The 21,946-nt window shown below is 37.3% G+C and overlaps 1 protein-coding gene across 7 annotated transcripts in view; it reads right to left on the bottom strand.

Moving 5' to 3' along the window:
* The window catches only part of WRN (WRN RecQ like helicase), a 151,574-nt gene that overhangs the window by 53,719 nt on the left and 75,909 nt on the right, over nt 1–21,946 (bottom strand). For all 7 annotated transcript variants that reach the window (XM_042934474.1, XM_042934476.1, XM_042934475.1 and 4 more), the window contains 3 exons: nt 18,592–18,698; nt 7,379–7,566; nt 1,679–1,853 (listed from right to left, as the gene is read on the bottom strand). In XM_042934474.1, the coding sequence (XP_042790408.1) occupies nt 1,679–1,853; nt 7,379–7,566; nt 18,592–18,698 (470 nt within the window). The remainder of the gene's footprint in view (nt 1–1,678; nt 1,854–7,378; nt 7,567–18,591; nt 18,699–21,946) is intronic.

The raw sequence follows: 21,946 nt of genomic DNA, 5'->3' as shown, positions 1-21,946 counted from the left end.
ACCGACTGAGCCACCCAGGCGCCCCACTGTGAGGTTTTTAAAGCCTTATTTCAAAGTATTAATGTTTCAGTGAACACAGGTTTCACTGGAAACCAGATGCATCCAATAAAGTTTCCCATCACAACCTAACAGATAAAGTTTGCAATCTCTCATATCTGTAGAAGATGTTTCTACCTAAATGACTAATAATAAAACAAGATGAAAGAAATCATTGATTAGTTAATGGCTCAAACATCAATTGTTAAGATTCAGTAAGCAGCAGCCAATAAATTTTATCTGGTAACTTTCAAATTCCTGAGATAATAGAATAAAAGTATACACATGTAAGAATTTAGGGAACTCTAAGCAGTTGTGATAGCTGTTACTACCTTTGGAAAGAAGAGGAAGAAAGAGAATAGGTGCTTTTAGGGCAGGAATGTGTTACAGCATGACAACGCACAGTGAGCTTCACAGACAGTACATATGAACCATACTTGAGGTAGGTTGTCTGAACAACACCTACAGAGCTAGGCAGAGGGGAAATGCAAGACCAACTGAGCCGAAAATGCAAAGAAGTTAAGTTCCTCTCTTGAGAGGAGAGCTAGTCCACAGGCTTACAGTGACAGACCTTGGGTATGATGTTGATGGCGTGAAGCTGTTGATTTAAACCTACCAACGTGGTTTGTATCTAAATCTTCCTAAATATTCTGCAAAACACCCATTAAACTAGGATTCCGATCGCTACAGGAAGCTCAGTTGGAGCACTTTACAGTAAGGTCACTGATACCCATTTAACTTTATTGTTTTTCTCCTTCAAATCAATCCTGCTTAGGGTTGCTAATCCAATGTTTCTAGAATAGTATTATCTTGCTCAAAAACACAGAGTCGTCTTCATGATGGCTTTCAAACTCTATTTTGCGGAGCTCTGCCACATGGACTGTCCTGGGAGACTGGAAGACTCTTGGAACACTTTCTCCCTCACATCAACTTCAACAAGAATTATTCTACTTTAATTTGTTTTAACTATTAAAAAATGAATTAAAATTTAAATGAAAAGTTAAATAAAAAATTCTAAGGCTAAAGTAGTCTAGAAAAACTACAGGCACATCACATCAATCCCAGCCTGCCTCTCTGCAGGTTTTAAGGTCACCCATAACCTGGCCAACCACCCCTTAAACTGTTTTCCTGTGACCTTCTAACAGTTCCTCCCTGCCTTTTCACCTATACCTTGTACCATTCCTACTCCACACTCCCTTTCTCTCTAACCATTTCATACTCCGAATTTCCTGAACCCAGCAGGCCCTCTCATACCACAGTGCCTTTGCACATGCTAGTCCCTTTTCCTGGAATTCCATAACCAATGCCCTTTCCCTCATCACCTACTGGCCTAGCATACAACAAACTTCTATTCACTCTCCATTCAAATAGCTTCTTCCTGGATGGACCATCTCCACAGTACAAGCTACCTTAACAGCTAGCGTTCCCTCCTCTGTGCACCTAATCTCTATGTGCAGGCTCCTATTAAGACTAGTCTGCAGTAGTTTGTTCGTATATCTATCTTACACATTATATATTAATTCCCTTTATGAGAGAGACTTCTTTAAACTCAACACAAAGTATTCCATAAAGATATGGCAAATATTAGACAAATATCTGTATCCATGGAAGAATAGAGAGTAATGATGATGGATCTTCACACCTGAATTTCATCTCTCATGAACCTGTGATGAACCTCTCTCCTTGCAGTAACACACATGCCTGCATGGTATGTTCCACAGGCTAACTTCACCTTCCTAAGTTCAGCTGTAACTTCTTCTGTCATTTTTCTGGAAGGACAATAGATGATAGTTGGACCTTCAAATTCCCAGGTGGAACTAAAACAAAACAAAAAAACAAAACCAAGAGAACAAACATAAACATACAGGCTTCAGTTTGAGTTTCCAAAACCAGTTTGAGTTTTGCCTTATTGAATTTCCCCTTTCTTTTTAAAATTTTAATTTAATTCAATTTTAATTTAATTTTTAAATTTTTAATTAATTTTTTTAGTAAAACACTAAAAAAGAGAAATCATATAGAAAAAAGGATATATTTAACTCCATAAAAATGTGGAAAGTCAAATGTGGAAATAAATTATACTAAATCCCAAACACTTTTGACTCATTTTTTTGTTTAAACAAGAGACAAGTTTACATATTTAAGTAAAAGCCTTGATAAAAGCTTACAAACTACTGAAACGCAATTTTCATACTTTTAGAAATGCAAAAGCACTAGGTGAAAAATTAGTCTTCATTTATAGGAGAAAGATAAGTGACTATTTACATAGGAGAATGGATACAATTTATATTACATTATTCCTATTCTCTCATGATCAAAAAAATGAGTTTCTATGTATTTTACTAAAAAAGCAGTAACTTCTTATAACATTAAAGATCATTTTTATAGTTCAAAGAAGTATTTACTAGTAATCTTGAGACTGTAACTATTATAGAAAACATCTGTTCAAAAGTCTGTTTTAGAAACCCGTGCTGTTTTTTTTTTTAAAGGTTTTTTTTATTTATTTCTTTTTTGCAGGGGGAGGCATAGAGAGAGGGGAGACAGAGAATCTCAAGCAGCCTCTGCACCGTCAGCATAGAGCCCCATGCGGGCTTGAACCCATGAACAGTGAGATCATGATCTGAACCGAAATCAAGAGTCGGACGCTTAACCAACTGAGCTACCCGAGTGCCCTGAAACCTGTGCTTGTTTATTAAAAATGAAAAGGTTTGATTTCTCAATACAGTCATTTACATAAATACATTCATTTATGCTGACTTAAGAAAAAGAATGTGCTATTTTGTATTTAGGAAAAACTGGTTTATTTATTTATTTTGAGAGAGACAGAGACAGCACCAGCAGGGGAGGGGCAGAGATAGAGGGAGAGAAAATCCCAAGCAGGTTCCGCACTGCCAGCACAGAACCGGATGTGGTGCTTGAACTCCCAAAACTGTGAGATCACTACCTGAACTGAAACCAAGAGATGTTTAACCAACTGCGCCACCCAAGTGCCTGTCTTATTTATTTTTTAATGCATACACATTTTGATACAATTTCAACTTCAGGAATCTATTTTACAAATACATTTACACATTTACCAAAAGACACATAGACACAAATATTCACAGCAGAACTATAATTGTGAAAACATCACCTGATGTTCATCATCATTATGTACATTCGTACTATGAAATTAACTAAGCAAACAATAAAAGATCGTGTGGATCTAAATCCTTTAAGAAGGACTATGGCAAAAGTCACTGCATACTTAAACAGAGAAGAAAAAATAGGTAGTTATTTGACTCCAAGAGTTTTACTGAATAATCTACTCAAAGCAATTTTTGATAGCGACCAAATGGGCTTCTGTAACAAAACTTCACAGCAAATAACTTAAGTATGGGACACCTGGTGGCTCAGTCATTTAAGTGTGTGACTCTTGATTTTGACCCAGGTCATGATCTCAGGGCTCATGGGTTCGAGCCCCACATCAGGTTCTGCACTGACAGTACAGAGTCTGCTTGGCATTCTCTCTCCCACTCTCTGCTTGGGATTCTTCTTTCTCTCTGCCCCTCCCTTGCTCATTCACACATGCTTTCTCTCTCAAAATAAACAAACAAACACTTTTTAAAAACCCACACATTTCTCAAAGAAGAAAAATTTCTTCAACAAAATGTGAATATTGAAATATCCTACACATTAGGGCCCCAACTTTTTTTCCTTTTTTAAAATTTATTAGTTTTTTAAAAATTTACATCTAAGTTAATTAACATACAGTCCCATGATTTCAGGAGTAGAATCCAGTGATTCTGCGCCTACATGTAACACCCAGTGCTCATCCCAACAAGTGCCCTCCTTGTTTAATGTGCCCTCACATTATGCAGAAAGATAGCAAAGACACTTTTTTACTAAGAATGATAGAAGTTTCAACTTATTGAGGAGCCTGGGTGGCTCAGTCATGATCATGGCTTCGGTCATGATCTCACAGTTCATGGGTTCAAGTCCCGCGTCAGGCTCTGTGCTGACAGCTCGGAGCCTGGAGCCTGCTTCAGATTCTGGGTCTCCCTCTCTCTCTGCCCCTTCCCCACCTACGCTCTGTCTCTCTCTGTCTCGAAAATAAACGCAAAGAAAAAGAAAAAAGCTTTAACATTTCAATTTATTGAAGATATGAAAATCCTAAATGTGTATGTACCGATTAACAGTGCTTTAACACACATGAAACAAAAATCGACAGAACTAAATAAAGGGAGAAAGAGATATATCTGTAATAATTGCAGATTTTAACATGTATCTTAGGAAAGACACTTTAAATCAAAGGAGAACATTGCCTAAAAAATGGATATACTGTGTACCTATTTCTGCACAAAGCTAACAACAAAAGCTGGCAGTGCACATCTGCACGGCACAGAGAACAGAAGGGTATATATAAAGGGTATATATATAGAGTGCCCAGACGTCAACAGTGATGATACGTGAGGAATCAGATGGGAAGATCTAAGTACTCTGGAATTTATGCCCATCTGTAGTGTTCACATCGATATTAAGACTGTGTATCACTTTCTACACTAAAAAAAGGTAAAAAATACACAAAAATTTGAACTTATAGAGCAGAAGAATCAAAGGTGTAAAAATCTCTATTACAAAAGGATTCATTACTGAGGTGCCTGAGTGGCTCAGTTAGCAATGCCTCTGACTCTTTATTTTGGCTCGGGTCACGTTCTCACAGTTGTGAGATCTAGAGTCCCGCTTTGGGAGTGGGCGTGCAGCCTGCTTAAGATTTTCTCTTTCCCTCTCCCACTGACCCTCCCCCACTTGCGCTCTTTTTCTCTCTCCCCCTCATCTCTCTCTCTTTCAAAAAAAAGGGGGGGGGTTTATTACTTCACCAAGTGGTTTACTAAACATTGTTATTTCCTCACAACAATTTCTGGGAGGGGAAAAAAAATCTATCTTCATCTAATCACTAAATTAGATAGATGAGAGGCTTGTCTACCCAATTTCAATGTATCGTGATTATAGAAAACAAAGTCAGGATTTAACAAACATGTTAGCTCAATGACTAGAAAAAAAATGGTAGAATAAAATAAAGGGAATAAAATGGAAATAAAAGGCAACACTCTGAAGTCTTAATTACCCTCCATCTAATTATTGCTCATTAAGGGAAAAATTTCTCTTTGCCTATGATCTACAGAAAGCATTCTGACTCTCAGTGGTTGGCTGCTACCATACTGTTCTTGAAGGATTGAAAATGGGATGCAAAAATCTTTTTTGCTTTGCTCTCAGAAAAACCACGTCATATTAAATACAAAAATCTTGGATGGTCTTGGATGTCAGGCTAAGGATTCTGGCCTTTAGTCTCAGGAAAGAGGGAGGCACCAGAGAGAAATGCCAAGACTCAGAGATGTACTTTCAGATGGCGAATCTGAAAATTGTGTATAGAAGAAGCAAGGAGGAACCCTGGGGTTGGGGGGGAGTTTGATAACAGTCTGGGCTAAGGGACCTTCACTGGCAGAATTAACATGGAAGATGGGAAGAGAACATTTACATAAGATATCATAAAAGGACAATACAGTCCAAAAGATAAAATGTCACAGTGTCACACACACACACACACACACACACACACACACACACACACACACACAGAAAGGCAAACAGTTTCAAAAGAAGAAGGTTATTAGGGGAAGGCCACTGAGATTGAGAAAAATATGGATGGGAGAGGAGATCAAAGATTAGGAGAATAGATAATGATCCCACTGTTAAAAGACTCTAGCCTAGAATAAGCAGCCTTCTTCAAGAGAATGTTTTCCCTCTAGGGTACAAAAGAAGTTAAGTGCAATGAGTACTCACTTCAGAGAGAACTCTAGCACAGCCAGAGTACTCAGAATATATTCATTACTTTCTTATTTTTTTTTAATGTTTATTTATTTTGAGAGACACAGCCAGGGAGAGGTAGAGAGAGAGGGAGAGGAAATCCCAAGCAGGCTCCACATTGTCAGTGCAGAGCCCAACGTGGGGCTCTATCTCATGAACCTGTGAGATCATGACCTGACCTGAGCTGAAATCAAGAGTCGGAGGCTTAACCAACTGAGCCACCCAGGCATCCCTCTTGTTTTATCTTTTATTTATTTTTAAAAATATTTTATTTTTAAGAAATCTCTACACCTAATGTGGGGCTCGAACTCACAACCCTGAGATCAAGAACTGCATGCTCTACTGACAGAGCAAGACAGGCGTCCCCATTACTTTGTTTTAATCTAAATGTAGTACAATCAAGCCAATAACAAATCCTACATTAAAACTCATCCTAAAGGACCCCAGTAGTCCTTAAGGAAGAAACTAATGACGTTCTTTAAACTCTATTTGCCTAGATTTGTTTTATCTTTGTGTTGGTAGGACAAACATTATTTTCATGAATTCTGACTTAACACATTTCATAACATGACAGTTATAAGATTTTCACCAACGAGACAGATCAGGGAAATAAGGCAAAGGAAAGCTTCTTAGCATATATATAAACTGCCTCCAAACAAAACAAAAAGGACAAAGTACTAGTGACAGTTTCTTCATCAGTAAAATGAAAATAATATGTAGCTTATTGAGCAGTTACAAGGATTACTACATCATTTACATAAAGCACCTACGAGAGTCCTTGGCACATATTAAGGGCTCAAAAGTACTTATCAATAAGATGGCTTTTAAAATTCCCTAATACTCATGGTGCCTGGGTGGCTCTGTAGGTTGAGTGTCCGACTTCTGCTCAGGTCATGATCTCACGGTTTGTGGGTTCAAGGCCCAAATCAGGCTCTGTGCTGACAGCTCAGATTCTGTGTATGTGTGTCTGCCCCTCCCCTGCACACTCTCTCTCTCAAAAATTAATAAACATTAAAAAAATTTTTTTAATAAATAAATAAAATTCCTTAATACTCAATTAGTTAGATAATTAGCAAACTAGATAGAATTCAGATAAAAGACTCAGTTATTTTTGTTGTTTACTTATCAATTATTAAGAGTATCGGTGTGTCTGGCTGGTTCAGTCAGTAGAACATGTGACTCATGATCTCAGGATCATTGGTTCAAGCCCCACATTGGGTGTAAAGTTTAGTTAAAAAAAAAAAAAAAGAGCATATATCCTGTTCAAGTAAAATTAAGTAGAAAAATACCAGATGAATTAGTTTCTGACTTCAGAAATAGGTCATTTACTCAGTCACTGTCTTGTTAATATGACATCACACTTGACTTGAATCAAAGCTAAGTAGAATTTGAAATATGTTAAATATGAATTAGAAGAAAATAGTAAAAAATAAATAAATAAAGCAAAAATTTAAGAAGGAAATAGTTCACCAAAATTTATCAACCATGAATTCTTCACCTTGTCTTTTGGACAAGAAATTGCTTTAGATCCTGAAGGATGTTTCCTGATTTTCGTCCAACTTCCAAATACAAGTTTGGTCGATCAAAACCAGTACAGGTAATCTGAGGATTCTTCAGTTTTAAGCAATGTATAATGTCTTCCCGGATTGAAGAACTTGCAGTAGCAGTGACTGCAACAATTGGAACCTAAATGAAATAAAACTGATTTGTCAGAAAGGAGAGCACTCATTACTTCCTAACATTTCTACCACCGTCTTACAAAGAGACTGGACAACAATTATATGAGGAACAATGTTAAAAATATAACTTTAATATTACTTTTTCAAAGAAGAAAAAGAAAACTTCCTACTTACTTGTTTCTCAGCCTTCATAATACATTTACTTTTTAAAAATCAGAAATCATTTGGGGCACCTAGGTGGCTCAGTTGGTTAAGTATCTGTCTCTTGACATTGGCTCAGGTCATGATCTCAACATTTGTGAGATCAAGCCCTGCATCAGGCTCTGCATTGACAGTGAGGAGCCTGCTTGGAATTCTCTCTCCCTCTCCCACCACCATTTCTCTCTCTCTCTCTCACACCTCCCTCACTTGTGTGCATACATGAACTCACTCTCTCAAAATAAACATTAAAAAAATCTTAAAAAAATCATAAATCACTTAAATAAAACACTAAATCCATACGATTTTTCAATACAATCTACCTATTAGCTATCTAACTCTTCATTTATTATTTTGTAAACATTTATTATATTTATAATAGTGCTGATATAAGTCATATGTTATACCTTATTTTTTATTAATCTGTGATTCACAAATCATAAACCTTTCATTCACTGAAAATCTAACTATACAAAGCAGTAAGTCTTTTTTTTTTTTTTTGTCTCCTATATTGTATATATTGGTTTATGGCTTCTCAGATCTAGAAACACAGCTCTTAATGACCTGGATAACCTCTCTCCAGTTCACTAAGTTAATGATTGCATACAATACATAAGAGGAGTACATAAAATGAAACATCTATTATTAATTGGTTCCTTGAGCAACCAACTCATGTTCTATTTTTAGTCTAGAAAAGACTTAACTTAAAAGGTTAGCAGCCAAAACAGGAGACATGCAAGGTACTAAGAAAAACATGAACATGTAATCTTTCAGAAATTCTAAAGTAGGATAACAATATACCTCCCATGAAACTATATTCAATATTTTTGTCCCTATTATCACAGTGAGCTATAATTAATTATGCTATTATTTTATATTCAGAAAAAAATGGAGTAAGTCTTCAAGTTCTTCCTAAATCATTAAGCTGTTCTATATCCAAGAATACAACTTTCTAAAAATACTTTTTGTGGTCTCTTACAAACAAAATAAATGATATCCTCAGAAAATAGCTCTTTAGATGCCCTGCATGTAACTCACAAATCAGTTTAAGCAATCATCCTCATGTAAGTGAAAGTTTATGGGCAATTTGTAAAAAAGCAATTATAGAATTTGGAAAACAAGATACAATTTACTAAACACTACAAAGTACTTTTACAATCAATATAGCTTTACTGAATTAAAAATTATTTCAGGGCACCTGGGTGGCTCAGGTGGTTAAAGCATTCGACTAGGGCTCAGGTCATGATCTTGTGGTTTGTGGGTTCAAGCCCTGCGTTGGGCTCTCTACTGACAGCTCCGAGCCTGGAGCCTGATTCTGTTTCTGTGTCTCCCTCTTTCTGCCTCTCCCCAGCTGGCACTCTCTCTCTCAAAAATAAATAAGCATTATAAAATTTTTTTTTTAATTATCTCAAAGCTCATATAAAAAAATGAAGTCTGGAAGTAGTTTTTTTTAATGGAAAAAAAAAAAGAGACCACAACCAGTGTGACCCAGTTATTTGCATTTTTGCATTCTCTATCCTTAAATTCTACGAAATTATTTAAATGTGTTATTTTTTAATGTTTATTTATTTATTTTGAGAGAGAGAAAGAGAGATTGAGAGCAACCTCTCTCTCGAGCAGAGGTGGGGGGAGGGGGGAGACTCCCAAGCAGGCTCCATGCTGCCAGCACAGAGTCCAACATGGGGCTTGAACCCACAAACCGCAAGATTATGGGGCCGAGCTGATATCAAGAGTTGGATGTTTAACCAACTGAGCACTCAGGTGCCCCTAAATGTGTTAAATATCATTTATGTTATATCATATGTTATATCATATGTTAAATATCATTAAATGTTTTAATTAAATTTAAAATTTTTAATTAAATTATTTAAAAATTAACCCCCCAAATTAACTTCCTTGAGTTTTGGCTTATAATCAGACTGTTCTCTGAAGTTAGAGAGTGCCATCTATAACAACTTATAAATGAATAGGCCAATTTATAAAGAATTTAGTTTCTCTAACCAAGCTTAGAGAATATATATACATATATATGGAAAGTTCAAACATTAGAAGCTCCTAGGACATGTACATTCTCACTTTTTTTTTTTTTAATGTTTATTTTTTTAGAGAGAAAGAGACAGAGTGTGAGTGAGTGAGGGGCAGAGAGAGAGGGAGACACAGAATCTGAAGCAGGCTCCAGGTTCTGAGCTATCAGCACAGAGCCCAATACGGGGCTTGAACTCACAAACTGAGCTGAAGTCTGATGCTTAATCGACTGAGCCACCCAGGTGCCCCGAGGAATGTCTTCTCACCCTTACAACAACAAAGCACTTTCATCTATTTAAGTGCTTTATTCAAACAATTCATAAATGCACTAAGAAAATACTTGTTGCTTAACTACATATGCAGAGAAAGACAGATGTTTTCAGGATACAAAGAGTAAGAGGGTATGGTCTGTTTTTCTAAACAGTATAATGTATGAGTGAATAGGCAATGCATTTCTGAAAATAAGAAATTAAGCAATGAACAGAACACCTCTTGAAGAAGTTAATAGAAAAGTCAGGCAAAAGAGCAGCATGGTAGTGAAAAATATCTGGTGTAGTCAGTTGCCCGAGTTCAAATCCTGTCTTTTTTGTCACTAACGAGGTGTGAGAGTTTGAGCTGTTTATTTCACTCTCTAAACTTTGGTTTCCTCATCTAAAAATGGCAACAATAACAGCAATTTCATAAAGTCACTGTGAAGACCAGAGGACAACAGGACATGTAATGTGCTGCACATAATGCATGGTACACAGTAAGCACCCGAAAAGTTTCAGCCATTACTGATGTTGTCATCGCATAATGGGAAAGAATTCTAGACAAGAACTCCAGAGCCCTAGGCGCTAATCCAAGATTTGCCACTGACTTCGGCGAGGTCTTCTCTTGGCCTCGGTTTTTTTCTCTAAAATATGATATGTACCGGGCTCCACGATGTTAGACTCTCTTCTAACTCAAAATTCCCATGTTGCCACTAGAAATGCCCTATGCCAGCGACCCGCTAATGATAAAAAATCACCGTAAATGCACTCTTTTGCCTCAAGTACTCTAGAAAGTCAGTCACAGTTAAGAATGCTGCTTCCACAACTAGAAAATAGAAGTAATGGAATATATTAATTTTTAAAAATTTTTTAATATTTATTTTTGAGAGAGAGAGAGAGAGAGAGAGCGAGTGCACGAGCAGGGGAGAAGCAGAGAAGGAGACACAGAATCCGAAGCAGGCTCCAGGCTCTGAGCTGTCAGCACAGAGCCCAATGTGGGGCTCCAACCCCTAAGCTGTGAGATCATGATCCGAGCCAAAGTCAGACGCTCAACCAACTGAGCAACCCAGGTGTCCCTGGAATATATTAAATTAAAAGAAAATAGTTATTTCCTTCCACTTCAGAAATGAATAGAATCTGTTCTCTTAGAAGTCTGTGGTACCTTATGATGTTTAAAATTTATAAATGAGAGTGAAGCCTGGAAATAGCACACAGGCTGGTTATGAGACAGGTGATCACACATCCTGGTTTCCAGGGACACTCTGGTTTATGCTGTCTTCACAGCATAAATATTAATAGCTTGTAATCTCTAACATTCCAAAGCAAACTGATTTAGGCAATAAATTATGGTGTCACCTAGTCATATCAAGTTCTTAATTCATGAAAACTCTTACTCTTTAAGTTGGAAAATTTGGCTTCTTTGGAAATAAGTACCAGGTTTTGTTAAAACAGGCAAAAAATATAAGTTAATCTTATGACTATATATTTAGGAATGATTCAGTCCTAGACTTCAATGGTATAGCACCTACAGATTCAGAGAAGTATGACTATTCCATCTGCTTCTAAATTTGGGTCGTGTTGCTAATTCTCACTTGGTACTGCATAATATCATGCTTCATTCATGCAGCAATTCACTCAGTCCAAGTAATTACTGAGTGCCTGCATGCCATCTTTGGGAAAGGCTGGGGGAGGAAGGAATGGAAAGAATCAACAAGTCTCACGGATCTCACGGTTCCTTCTCCTTGAATCTTAGAGAATTTTAAGACTGGTGTATAGCTTTCTGCCTGGTTGCTCTTTCTGAGACTCACTTTGTCTCATTCTCTCCACATGGGAATCTTTATGCCAAGTGGTTTAGTGATTTCTTTGCTATTTTTAAACTCATTGAAATCATATGGTGTGAAGCTGCATCAGCTGTCCCAGTGTGACTGTAACTAGAAAGAGGAGAAAAGCACAGACAACCGTGAGGAAAATGAGAGTCCTACAACCACCAGGTGGCATTTCTCGCCACCTAGCTAATCAGCAGGATTTGTGAAAACACTAGGGGGAAAGGTTTTCTCAGCCATTGCTTGACAAACACCCTGTGCTATACTGAACCATCACAAGAAATGAAAATGATCCAATGGAGTCCACAGCCAGATATAATAAAAGATTTAATTCACCACTGAAAAGTGTTTAAGAACTGCATAAAATACTTAAAACTCCTCTAACACAATCCTTTTGGAATCAAAGGCCTGGGAAAGGATTACAGAAAACAATCTTCCTATTTTCCAAAAGCTTACTTTAAACCATTCTAAATTAATGGAAAGCAGACCTTGAGGCACATTGAACCCACTGACTTTTACCACACATATATCTTTTTCCTCTATTATACTACTAACTACTATTAACACTGCTAATATTCCTATTATATTAATTCTATTCTGTAGAATTCTATATTAATTCTATATTAATCTATTATTAGTCTATTATTAATCTAAACTAATTCTATATTAATCTATTCTATTAATATTTGTACTGTTCCACACACCATTTACTGTTTGGTACTATTGTTTCTACTTTTATAGGTACAGATCTAAACTCCCTTATTGGACTATGAGCTACTTCAGAGCAGAAACTACACCTATGTTTTTTTTACTTCTTTCAAATCACTTGTTTGAGAAACTAGCAGTGTCCCACTGTGAAACTACGGCCCAACTCCACCACTATCCGCGTGGGAAGGGGACTTCTCTGATTCTTGGCTTTCTCATCAGAATTCATTTATTCACTTAACCAAGTATTTTATGGAGCATCCACTATGTGCCCAGTCCTATTCTTGATGATACGAGCAAGATTATCAACAGCCTGTCCCCACAGAGAATATCCTAGTGGGGACTCACAGACAATAGACAAAATGTAACACAGTAAGTTAAACAGTGGTAAGTGCTTTTAAAAAACAGCAAAGGAATAGGAGGAATATTGAAATGTTGGAGGGAGGAATTGATTTAAAAATTTAATATGGTGGCCCAGGAGGCCTAAACGAAAAAGTAGTATTTCAGCAAAGACCTGAGAGAAGTAAGGGATCACCCCATGTGAATTATCTGGGTGAAGAGTATTCAGGGAGAGGGAAGAGCGGGAACAAAGCCCTATCGCGAGAGCATGCTCCGTTGAAGAATATCAAAGAGAATGTGGTCAGGACGCAGCAAATGAGGAGACAAGTAGAGAATCAAGTCAAAGACAAGATGAAAGACCAGACCACATAAGACATGGTAGTGAGTTCTGTCATTATTTAGAGAGAAAAGGTCCACTGCTAGAGGATTTTCAGCAGAAGACATAACCTATCTGACTTATTCTAAAAGGATCACTCTAGATGCTGGGTTAATAGACTGAAGGAGGGAAAGAGTGGAAGGAGGAAGACCAACGAGGAGGCTACTGCTTCAGGGAGATGGAGATGGTGGCTGGTACCAGGGCGGTGACAGAGATCGAGAGAAATTATTAGATTCTGTACATATCCTGAAGATCTCATGAGATTTCCTCACTGTTTAAATGGGTGGAGGGGCGTCCAAGTGGCTCAGTGGGTTAAGCACCTGACTTTTGATTTCAGCTCAGGTCATGAGTTCAAGCTCCGAGTTGAGCTCTGTCTAAACAAATCCTCTCTCTTGGGATCCTCTCTCTCCCTCTCTCTTTCTGCACCTGCCCCCCTCCGGCCCACCGCCTCTCAAAAATAAATAAATAAAAACGTTTAAAATAAATAAATACATCAACATGGGGGAGGTAGAGTATGAGAAAAAAGGAAGAGTTGAAAATTTTAAGTTTATTTATTTTGAGAGAGAGTGAGGGAAGGACAGAGAAAGAGAGAGAGAGAGAGAGAGAGGGAAAAGAGGAAGAGAATTCCAAGCAGGCTCTGCACTGCCAGTGAGAAGCCCAATTCAGGGCTCTATCTCAGGAACCATGGATCATGACCTGAGCAGAAATCAAGAGTTGGACGCTTAACTGACTGAGCCACCCAGGAACCTCGAAGAGTTGAAAATTTTTGGCCTGAGCACCAGAAGGATAGGCTGCTATTAAATGACATGGGGGAGGGGTGCATGGGTGGGTCAGTCGGTCATATATCTGCCTCTTGGTTTCAGCTTAGGTCACAGTCTCACAGTTGGTGAGTTCGAGTCCCACAACAGGCTCTGTGCTGACGGTATGAAGCCTGCTTGGGATTCTGTCTCCCTCTCTTTCTCTGCCCATGCTTGCTCTCTACCTCTCTCTCTCAAGAGTAAGTTTGAAATGTCATTAAGTATCTAAGTAGAGAGATGTTGAGTAGGCAGTTACATTTAAATAAGTGTGTGTGTGTGTATTTTATAAAATGGTTAAAATAAAAAATAGTGATAATACCAAATGCTAGCAAGGAGGCAAAGAAACTGGATCACTCACACCTTGCTGGTATTAACTGAGTTGGGGGATATAAATTTGGGAGTTGTCAACATATAGATGGTATTTAAAGCCGTATGTTATATCAAATGACCTAGGTGGGTAAGTGCAAATAAGGAGGAGAATTAAGTCCAAGGACTAAGGTTTCAGGCAGGCCAATGTTAAAAGTGCAGGGAGCTTAGATGAAACAAGCAGAGTATGAAGAGACAGGAAGGAAGGAAGAGAACCAGGAGAATCTGCTAACTTGGTGACAGGTGAAAAACTGTTTCAAGAAGGTAATCAAGATAATAATCTTGCTGGCTTGTTGTGAGGCTTAACCAAGACGAAAGCATTGACCCCAGGGCCAGTCCCATAGTTGGAGCTCAATTCAGTCTAGTTTGATTCTCTCTCAGTATATACTTGTAACTGGTACATTCAAGTTTTTTTCTTGTTTTTACTTTATTTTATTTTATTTTAATGTCTGTTCTAACCAAATTTTTATGAGAAGAGCTAACAAAAAGAAGCTCTCAATTTTGCTACCTAGGGGTGCCTGAGTGCTTCAGTTGATTAAGTGTACAACTTCAGCTCAGGTCATGATCTCACAGTTCATGAATTTGAGCCCCATGTTGGGCTCTGTGCTAACAGCTCAGAACCTTGAGCCTGCTTCAGATTCTTGTCTCCCTCTCTCTCTGCTCCTCCTGTCTCTCATTCTGCTCATTCTGTCTCTCAAAAATAAACATAAAAAAAAATTTTGCTACCTAGAAGCATAATTAATATGCAATGGAAATAAACTACACTCTACCAAAAGAATAACAAACAATCTCGGTTTTTCTTTCTTTCTTTCTTTCTTTCTTTCTTTCTTTTTTTTTTTTACAATCTCTGTTTTTCTAAGTTTAGTCACACAACTGTTAAATCTTGGACTCTGACAACATACGTGATAGCTTCACTATTATGTGGCAAACCTAAACATAAGTCGACCTTGTTTATTCATTCAAAATTAATACAGTAGACTAGAGAACCCAGAAATAGATTCATCCAAATATACCCAAATGATTTTTAACAAAGTGTCAGAAGCTGCTCAATAGAAGAGGGACAGACAGACATTTCAACAACTGGTTTCAAGCAACTAGATAGACATCTACAGGCAAAAAAATGAACCTCAATCTAAACCTCACACATTACACAAAATATAACTCAAAATGCATCATGGACTTGAAATCTTCAGGATCTAAGGTTAGGTGGAGAGCACAATACAAGAAAAAACTGATGAACTGGACTTTATCACAACTAAAAATGTTTGCCATGTGAAAAACACTTTGAAGAAAATGAAAAAACAGCTACAAATTGGAAGAAAATATTTACAAACCATGTATCTGACCAAGGATTCATACCTATCTACAATAAAACACTTTCAATAGTAAAAATAAATACATAAATAAATAAATAGATAAATCCAATTAAATCAGGCATTTCACAAAAGAGGCAATTAGTATATAAGATGTCATCATCGGCCATTAAAGAAATGCAAATTAAAAACACAACAGGCTAATCCTCCACACTTATCAAAATGGCTAACCATATATGGGGTGCCTGGGTGGCTCAGCCAGTTGAGTGTCTGACTCTTGCTTTCAGCTCAGGTCATGATCCCAGGGTCATGGGATCAAGATCCAGGTGGGACTCTGTACTGGTTATGTGCCTGCTTAAGATTCTCTCTCTCTCCCTCCCTCAGCCTCTCTCTCCTGCTCATGCTCTCTCTCTCTCTAAAATGAGATTTTTTTAAAAACTGTATTTAATGGCTAACACAGAGGCAACTGGGTGGCTCAGTCAGTTAAGCGTCCAACTTCGGCTCAGGTCATGATCTCGTGGTTCATGAGTTTGAGCCTTGCATTGGGCTCTGGGCTCTGGGCTGACAGCTTGGAGCCTGGAGCCTGGAGGCTGCTTCAGATTCTGTGTCTCCCTCTCTCTCTGCTCTCCTCCATTTCACTCCAACACTCCATCCCTCTCTCTCTCCCTCTCTCTCTCTCTCTCTCAAAAATAAATGAACATTAAAAAAAAATGGCTAACACCAAATGCTGGCAAGGATGGAGAGAAACTGAGTCACTCAAACACTGCTGGCAGGAATGTAAAATGGTAAAGCCACTCTGGAAAACAGTTTGGCAGTTCCTTAAAAAAACTACATATGGGGCACCTGGGTGGCTCGGTTGAGTGCCCAACTTCCGCTCAGGTCATGATCTTGCGGTCCATGAGTTCGAGCCGTGTGTCCAGCTCTGTGCTGACAGCTCAGAGCCTGGAGCCTGCTTTGGATTCTGTGACTCCCTCTCTCCTCTGCTCGTGCTCTCTCTCTCAAAAATAAATAAACATTAAAAAAAAAAAAAAACCTACACATGCACTTACTATAGGACCAGCAACTGCATTCCTGGGCATCTGCCCTAAAGAAATAAAAACTTATGGTCACAGTTTGTTTACACACTTGCCAAATGAAGGACTTCTGGGTTGTACACAAATGTCACAGCAGCACTATTCGTAAAAGGCAAAAACTGGAAACAACACAAAAGTTCTTCAACAGGCAAATGGTTAAACTAACTGTGGTACAGCCACACAATAGAACACTATGCAGCAATAAAACGGAACTTTTGATTTACACACCAACTTGGGTGGATCTCAAGGGAATTATGCTGAGTGGAAAAAGACAATTCAAATAGGTGACAGACTGTACGATTCCATTTATAGAACATTCTCAAAATAAAATTATAAAGATGGAGACCAGATGAGTGGTCACCAGAAGTTAGGGTTGGGGGAGGATGGGGGGGGATGGCTGGAAAAGAACAGCTTCAGGAGGCTTGTGTTAATGGAGCAGTTCTGTGTCTTGATTGCCGGGATAGTTTTACAAATCTACATATGGGATAAAATTGTACAGAACAATACACACACGCACACACACGTACTTATAAAACCAATGAAATAAGTATAAACTGTGGAGACTGACTAGTTTTGACATTGTACTACAGTTATGCAAGATGTTACCATTGGGGACATTGTGTGAAAGGTACACAGACCCTCATTGTACATTTCTTTTACAACTGCCTGTGAATCCATAATTCTTTAATATAAAAAATAAACTGTTGCCATTACTTTCAGTTTTCAAGCCATTCATATAAAACATACCATTCATGTACTTATTTAGAAATTTGCTCTTTATAATTAGGGAAGAAGTGGAGTTCTGATACTAAAACTTTATTAAAACCTCTTTAGTTCATTTTCCAGGTTTTCAATATGATGCAAGAAAAGATAACCATGCTTTCACAGCATCCTAGAGGAAAAGGACATTGCATAACACCTCATTGAGACAGCATGGGAGACCTAAACATGTTCTCAAGTAGTGTCTGTCGGGGCACCTGGGTGACTCAGTTGGTTAAGCATCTGACTTCAACTCAGCTCATGATCTCACAGTTCGTGGGTTCAAGCCCAGCATTGGGCTCTGTGCTGACAGCTCAGAGCCTGGAACCTGCTTCAGGTTCTGTGGCTCCCTCACTCTCTGCCCTCCCCCACTCATGCTCTCTATCTCTTAAAAATGAATACATGTTAAAAAAAATTTTTTTTTAAGTAATGTCTTATGTTCTACAGGTCAAATATGGCCCATAGCCTTATTATGGCCCACAAGAAAATAATTTTTACATCTGTTTAAACTTTATTTGTTTTGAGAGAGGGGGTAGGAGGGACAGAGAGAGAGAGAGAGAGAGAGAGAGAGAGAATTCCAAGCAGGCTCTGCAATGACAGTGCAGGGCTCGAACTCACGAACTGAGAGATCATGACCTGAGCAAAAGTCAAACACTTAACCTACTGAGACACTCAGGTGACCCAGTTTTTACATTTTTAAAGGGTTGTAAAAAAAAAAAAACAAAGAAAAATATGGACAAAGACCATACATGGCCCATAAAGCCTAAAATATTTATTACCTGGTTCTTTCAGTAAAAGTATACCAATCTCTGCTTTGTGGTATACCTCAATAAATTATATGCCAACCTTAGAAGAAAGTCAAAGTCAGAATTTTTTTAAATCTTTCCTCTGCTTACACCATCCATTTACCCTTCATAGAGAAGCCCTCAGCCTAATAACAATTCCCCAATCCTGGACTCTCCTTTGTTAAGAACGTCATTTCAAGACACCGCACTTGGCAAGTTTACCGTGGGGAGTGCTTTCTTTAGGGAGCCCAAAGTCCTGAATGAATTCCTGAAATCATGTCCCCATTCAGAAATACAGTGAGCCTCATCCACAGCAATAAGTGTAATACCTATAAAGTGAAAAATATAAAAATGGGGAAAATAAAGTTTAAAAAGAAGCAATAAATTCATCTAAATCAATTATCACCTTTACTTCAAATATATAAATATCACAGAAAGGAAAATAAATAACTCAAATCAAAGTATTTGGTTCATATAAAAATATAAGCATAAACAACATCAGGTAACACCAAAAATCATTATGAAACAGAGGATGGGAGAAACATGGATAAAGGCACATGGATAAAAGAAGGAAACATTGATTCAAACAACATTATTTATTAGATTTCAGCTTTCATCATTATTCCTCAAAGAAATGAATTACTTACTATTACTTTGTCCTCAAAACTATCACTCATGAACCACTTGCAATGATACTGTCTTAAAAAAGAAGAGCTGCTTTTTTTTCTCTCTCTCTGGTAATACTTTCAATTTTATCTTATCGATTAGCTATCAAAAGAGACAGAAAGAGCACATTCCTACTGAGATGAAGCACATCATCGTCCATGACTGATCACATATCATACTGCAGAGAGTTCCTCTGAAATGCCAATATTGGAAGACAGGATGACATCCACATTTTCTATTGTAAGATGGTAAGAACTAAATCTCAGTATGTACCATGCAGGTAAAAAGGGACGTAATTCGTTCTTTCCTTCCCTAGCAACCCCTCCACTCTGCCCCCCACCACACACCCACATTGAAACAGAATCAACAGTGTGTACTAATACATTTCAGAACAGGCTTTATTGTATAACCATCCATTAAAATGTCTTTAGATATTTCAAAGTAATGACAGTAGTGCTTTCGCCTTCCATTACCAAATTAATACTTAAGACAAAAATAATTTTGTCCTTCAGTGGAGATGATCACCACTTGATACTTATTTGAGTATTAATCATTTTCTGCCATTAGGAGGGCAATTACAAATATGTGTTCTAGAGTCAGACTACCTGGATGCAGAACCTGGCTCCAGCACTAACATTTGTATTAACTTAAACAAGTTACTTAAGTTTCCGATGGTCAATTTCCCACAAATAAAAGGTAGAAAATAATAGTACTTAACATTTTTTACTTACTCTGAAGATTAAATTAGATCATTCACTTAAAATGCTAAGACAGGGCCTGGCATAAAAGCCGAATTAAAAAAACAAAACAAAACACTAAACTATTACAGTTATTAAATGCCCACTCTGATCCAAACACTCTCCTAGGAAAAGATCAATAAAATGTACTCTGTAACCTTGAGAAGCTCACGATTCTACCCGAGGAGACAGACCAGCAAATAAACAATTATAATTCAGTGAGATTACCAAATAACAACAGAGATGAAAGAGAAAGCAAAACAGTAAACCTACTAAATATGAATACAGGTTGATTAGTATCAAAATTCTCTGGCTACTACTGTGTAACTGGGAAAAATTCAATGTTACCACTAATTTGGGCTTTAGAAACTAAATGACCCAGATTTTAAATGAAATAGGTTAAAATAAACATGATGGCTCCTCTTTTAAAACCTTCTTTAAAATTATAGGTTTGAAAAAAAAAAATTATAGGTTTGACTAAATATCTCTTCATGGAGCTGAACTTTGTCCCTTACCATCAGTTTTACCAAGCTTTTGCTAACTTTAACTTTATATTTTTTAATGTTTATTTATTTATTTCTGAGAGAGAGAGAGAGTGGGAGAGGGTCACAGAGAGGGAGACAGAATCCCAAGCAGGCTCCACACCAGCAGTGCTGAGCACGATGTGGGGCTCAAACTCACAGCCCATGAGATCATGACCTGAGCCAAAACCAAGAGTCAGACACTTGACTGACTGAGCCATCCAGGCGCCCCAACGATTTTTACTTTAAATTTGCAAGTCCAAGTGTCTGCCCAAGTCCTATACATATTTCATTTTGGCTTATCTGTCACTCAAGCCTTATTTCTAAAGTCAAAAGACAATTACAAGTGTGTTTGGTTTTAAGGAGTCTCCATATAACATTATGTTTGCTGCTTCTGTTACACATGCATACTACTTAAATAATGTAACATAAAAAGCATAAATCTGATTAGCTAAATGTCAGACTACTGTACAAACAGAATTCTGAGCAGATTCACTTTTGCAAGCATTTTACAATTTCCTGCAAACAAAAGCCAAAGAAAAATCTTTCAAAAAGAATTTATGCCCTTTTGTTCAACATTGAGAGTCAACCAAAACGAGCATTTTCATCCATCCTATGCAGAGTATTCTGCTCTAATGACTGCAGTGTTCATAATTTAATCCATTACAAAAAAATAAAAATAGAGAATCAGAACTAGTTGTCAAAGGATCTAAGCAAATTTTTAAGCTAATAACTAATTAACTCCATCACAGAAACAAAGCAAATATTGAAATGGAACAAAACATATGCAGCTCCCCATGAACACAGATCCAGCTTTTGGTGGAAAACAATAAAATTCCTACACCTAGGGTATTTAGGCTTAATCTGAAGTGAAATATCCTTAAGAGTTCCACACAACTGAATAGAGGACACACCAAATTTGTCTCCCATGAAAGGCAAAAATATGCCAATAAGGGATACGATACTGATAATATCTTTGATAACGTATTTAATCAAATGTTAACTTCTGCCCTCATTCTTTTGTTGGTATTTAATACATACTAAAAAGACACAAATTTGTTTTCATTAAGTTGTTACAAAAATTATTAAATGCATTCCTAGAAGTATATGCTACTAACCAACCATTAAATGAGATGTTGCAATGTTGAAAATTTACCTACCCAGAATTATTTTAATATATAATTATTCAGTGAGACCAAATAATATTAGAAAACTAAGACTGGTTAGTTGAGCTGAATGTTTGCACGATGAGCTACGCTATGATTGCAATTCTTGGATAGCTTATTCTAGCCAGCAAGAAGGAAAAAAAAGCAGACAAAAATTTTTAAAGTACAAAAAAAAAAAAAAAAAAAAAAAAAAATAGGGCACCAGCTGTTGACTAATTCTGTATTTACATTTTCTAGGAAATAAGCTCTGACTTACTATCTAACTTTTTAAAATCACACTCGCTGGTGGCAAATAATCAAAGTTACTGTGGTTTTCAACCTTGACTACAAATCAGAATCACTCATGAAAAACCACAGGGGCCAGGGTCCCACCACAGGCATGTTGAATCAGAATTTTCAGGTTTGGAGGATACTACATTGTTCTCAAGTTTGAAAAGTGATTCTCATGAACAAGAGTGGAGAACAACTATGTTGATTTAATTCAGAT

Source organism: Panthera leo, chromosome B1 (genome assembly GCF_018350215.1).
Source record: "Panthera leo isolate Ple1 chromosome B1, P.leo_Ple1_pat1.1, whole genome shotgun sequence".
Classification (NCBI taxonomy): Eukaryota; Metazoa; Chordata; class Mammalia; order Carnivora; family Felidae; genus Panthera; species Panthera leo.
Note: the sequence above shows the minus strand (reverse complement) of the source record. Positions and strands in the feature narration are given on the sequence as shown.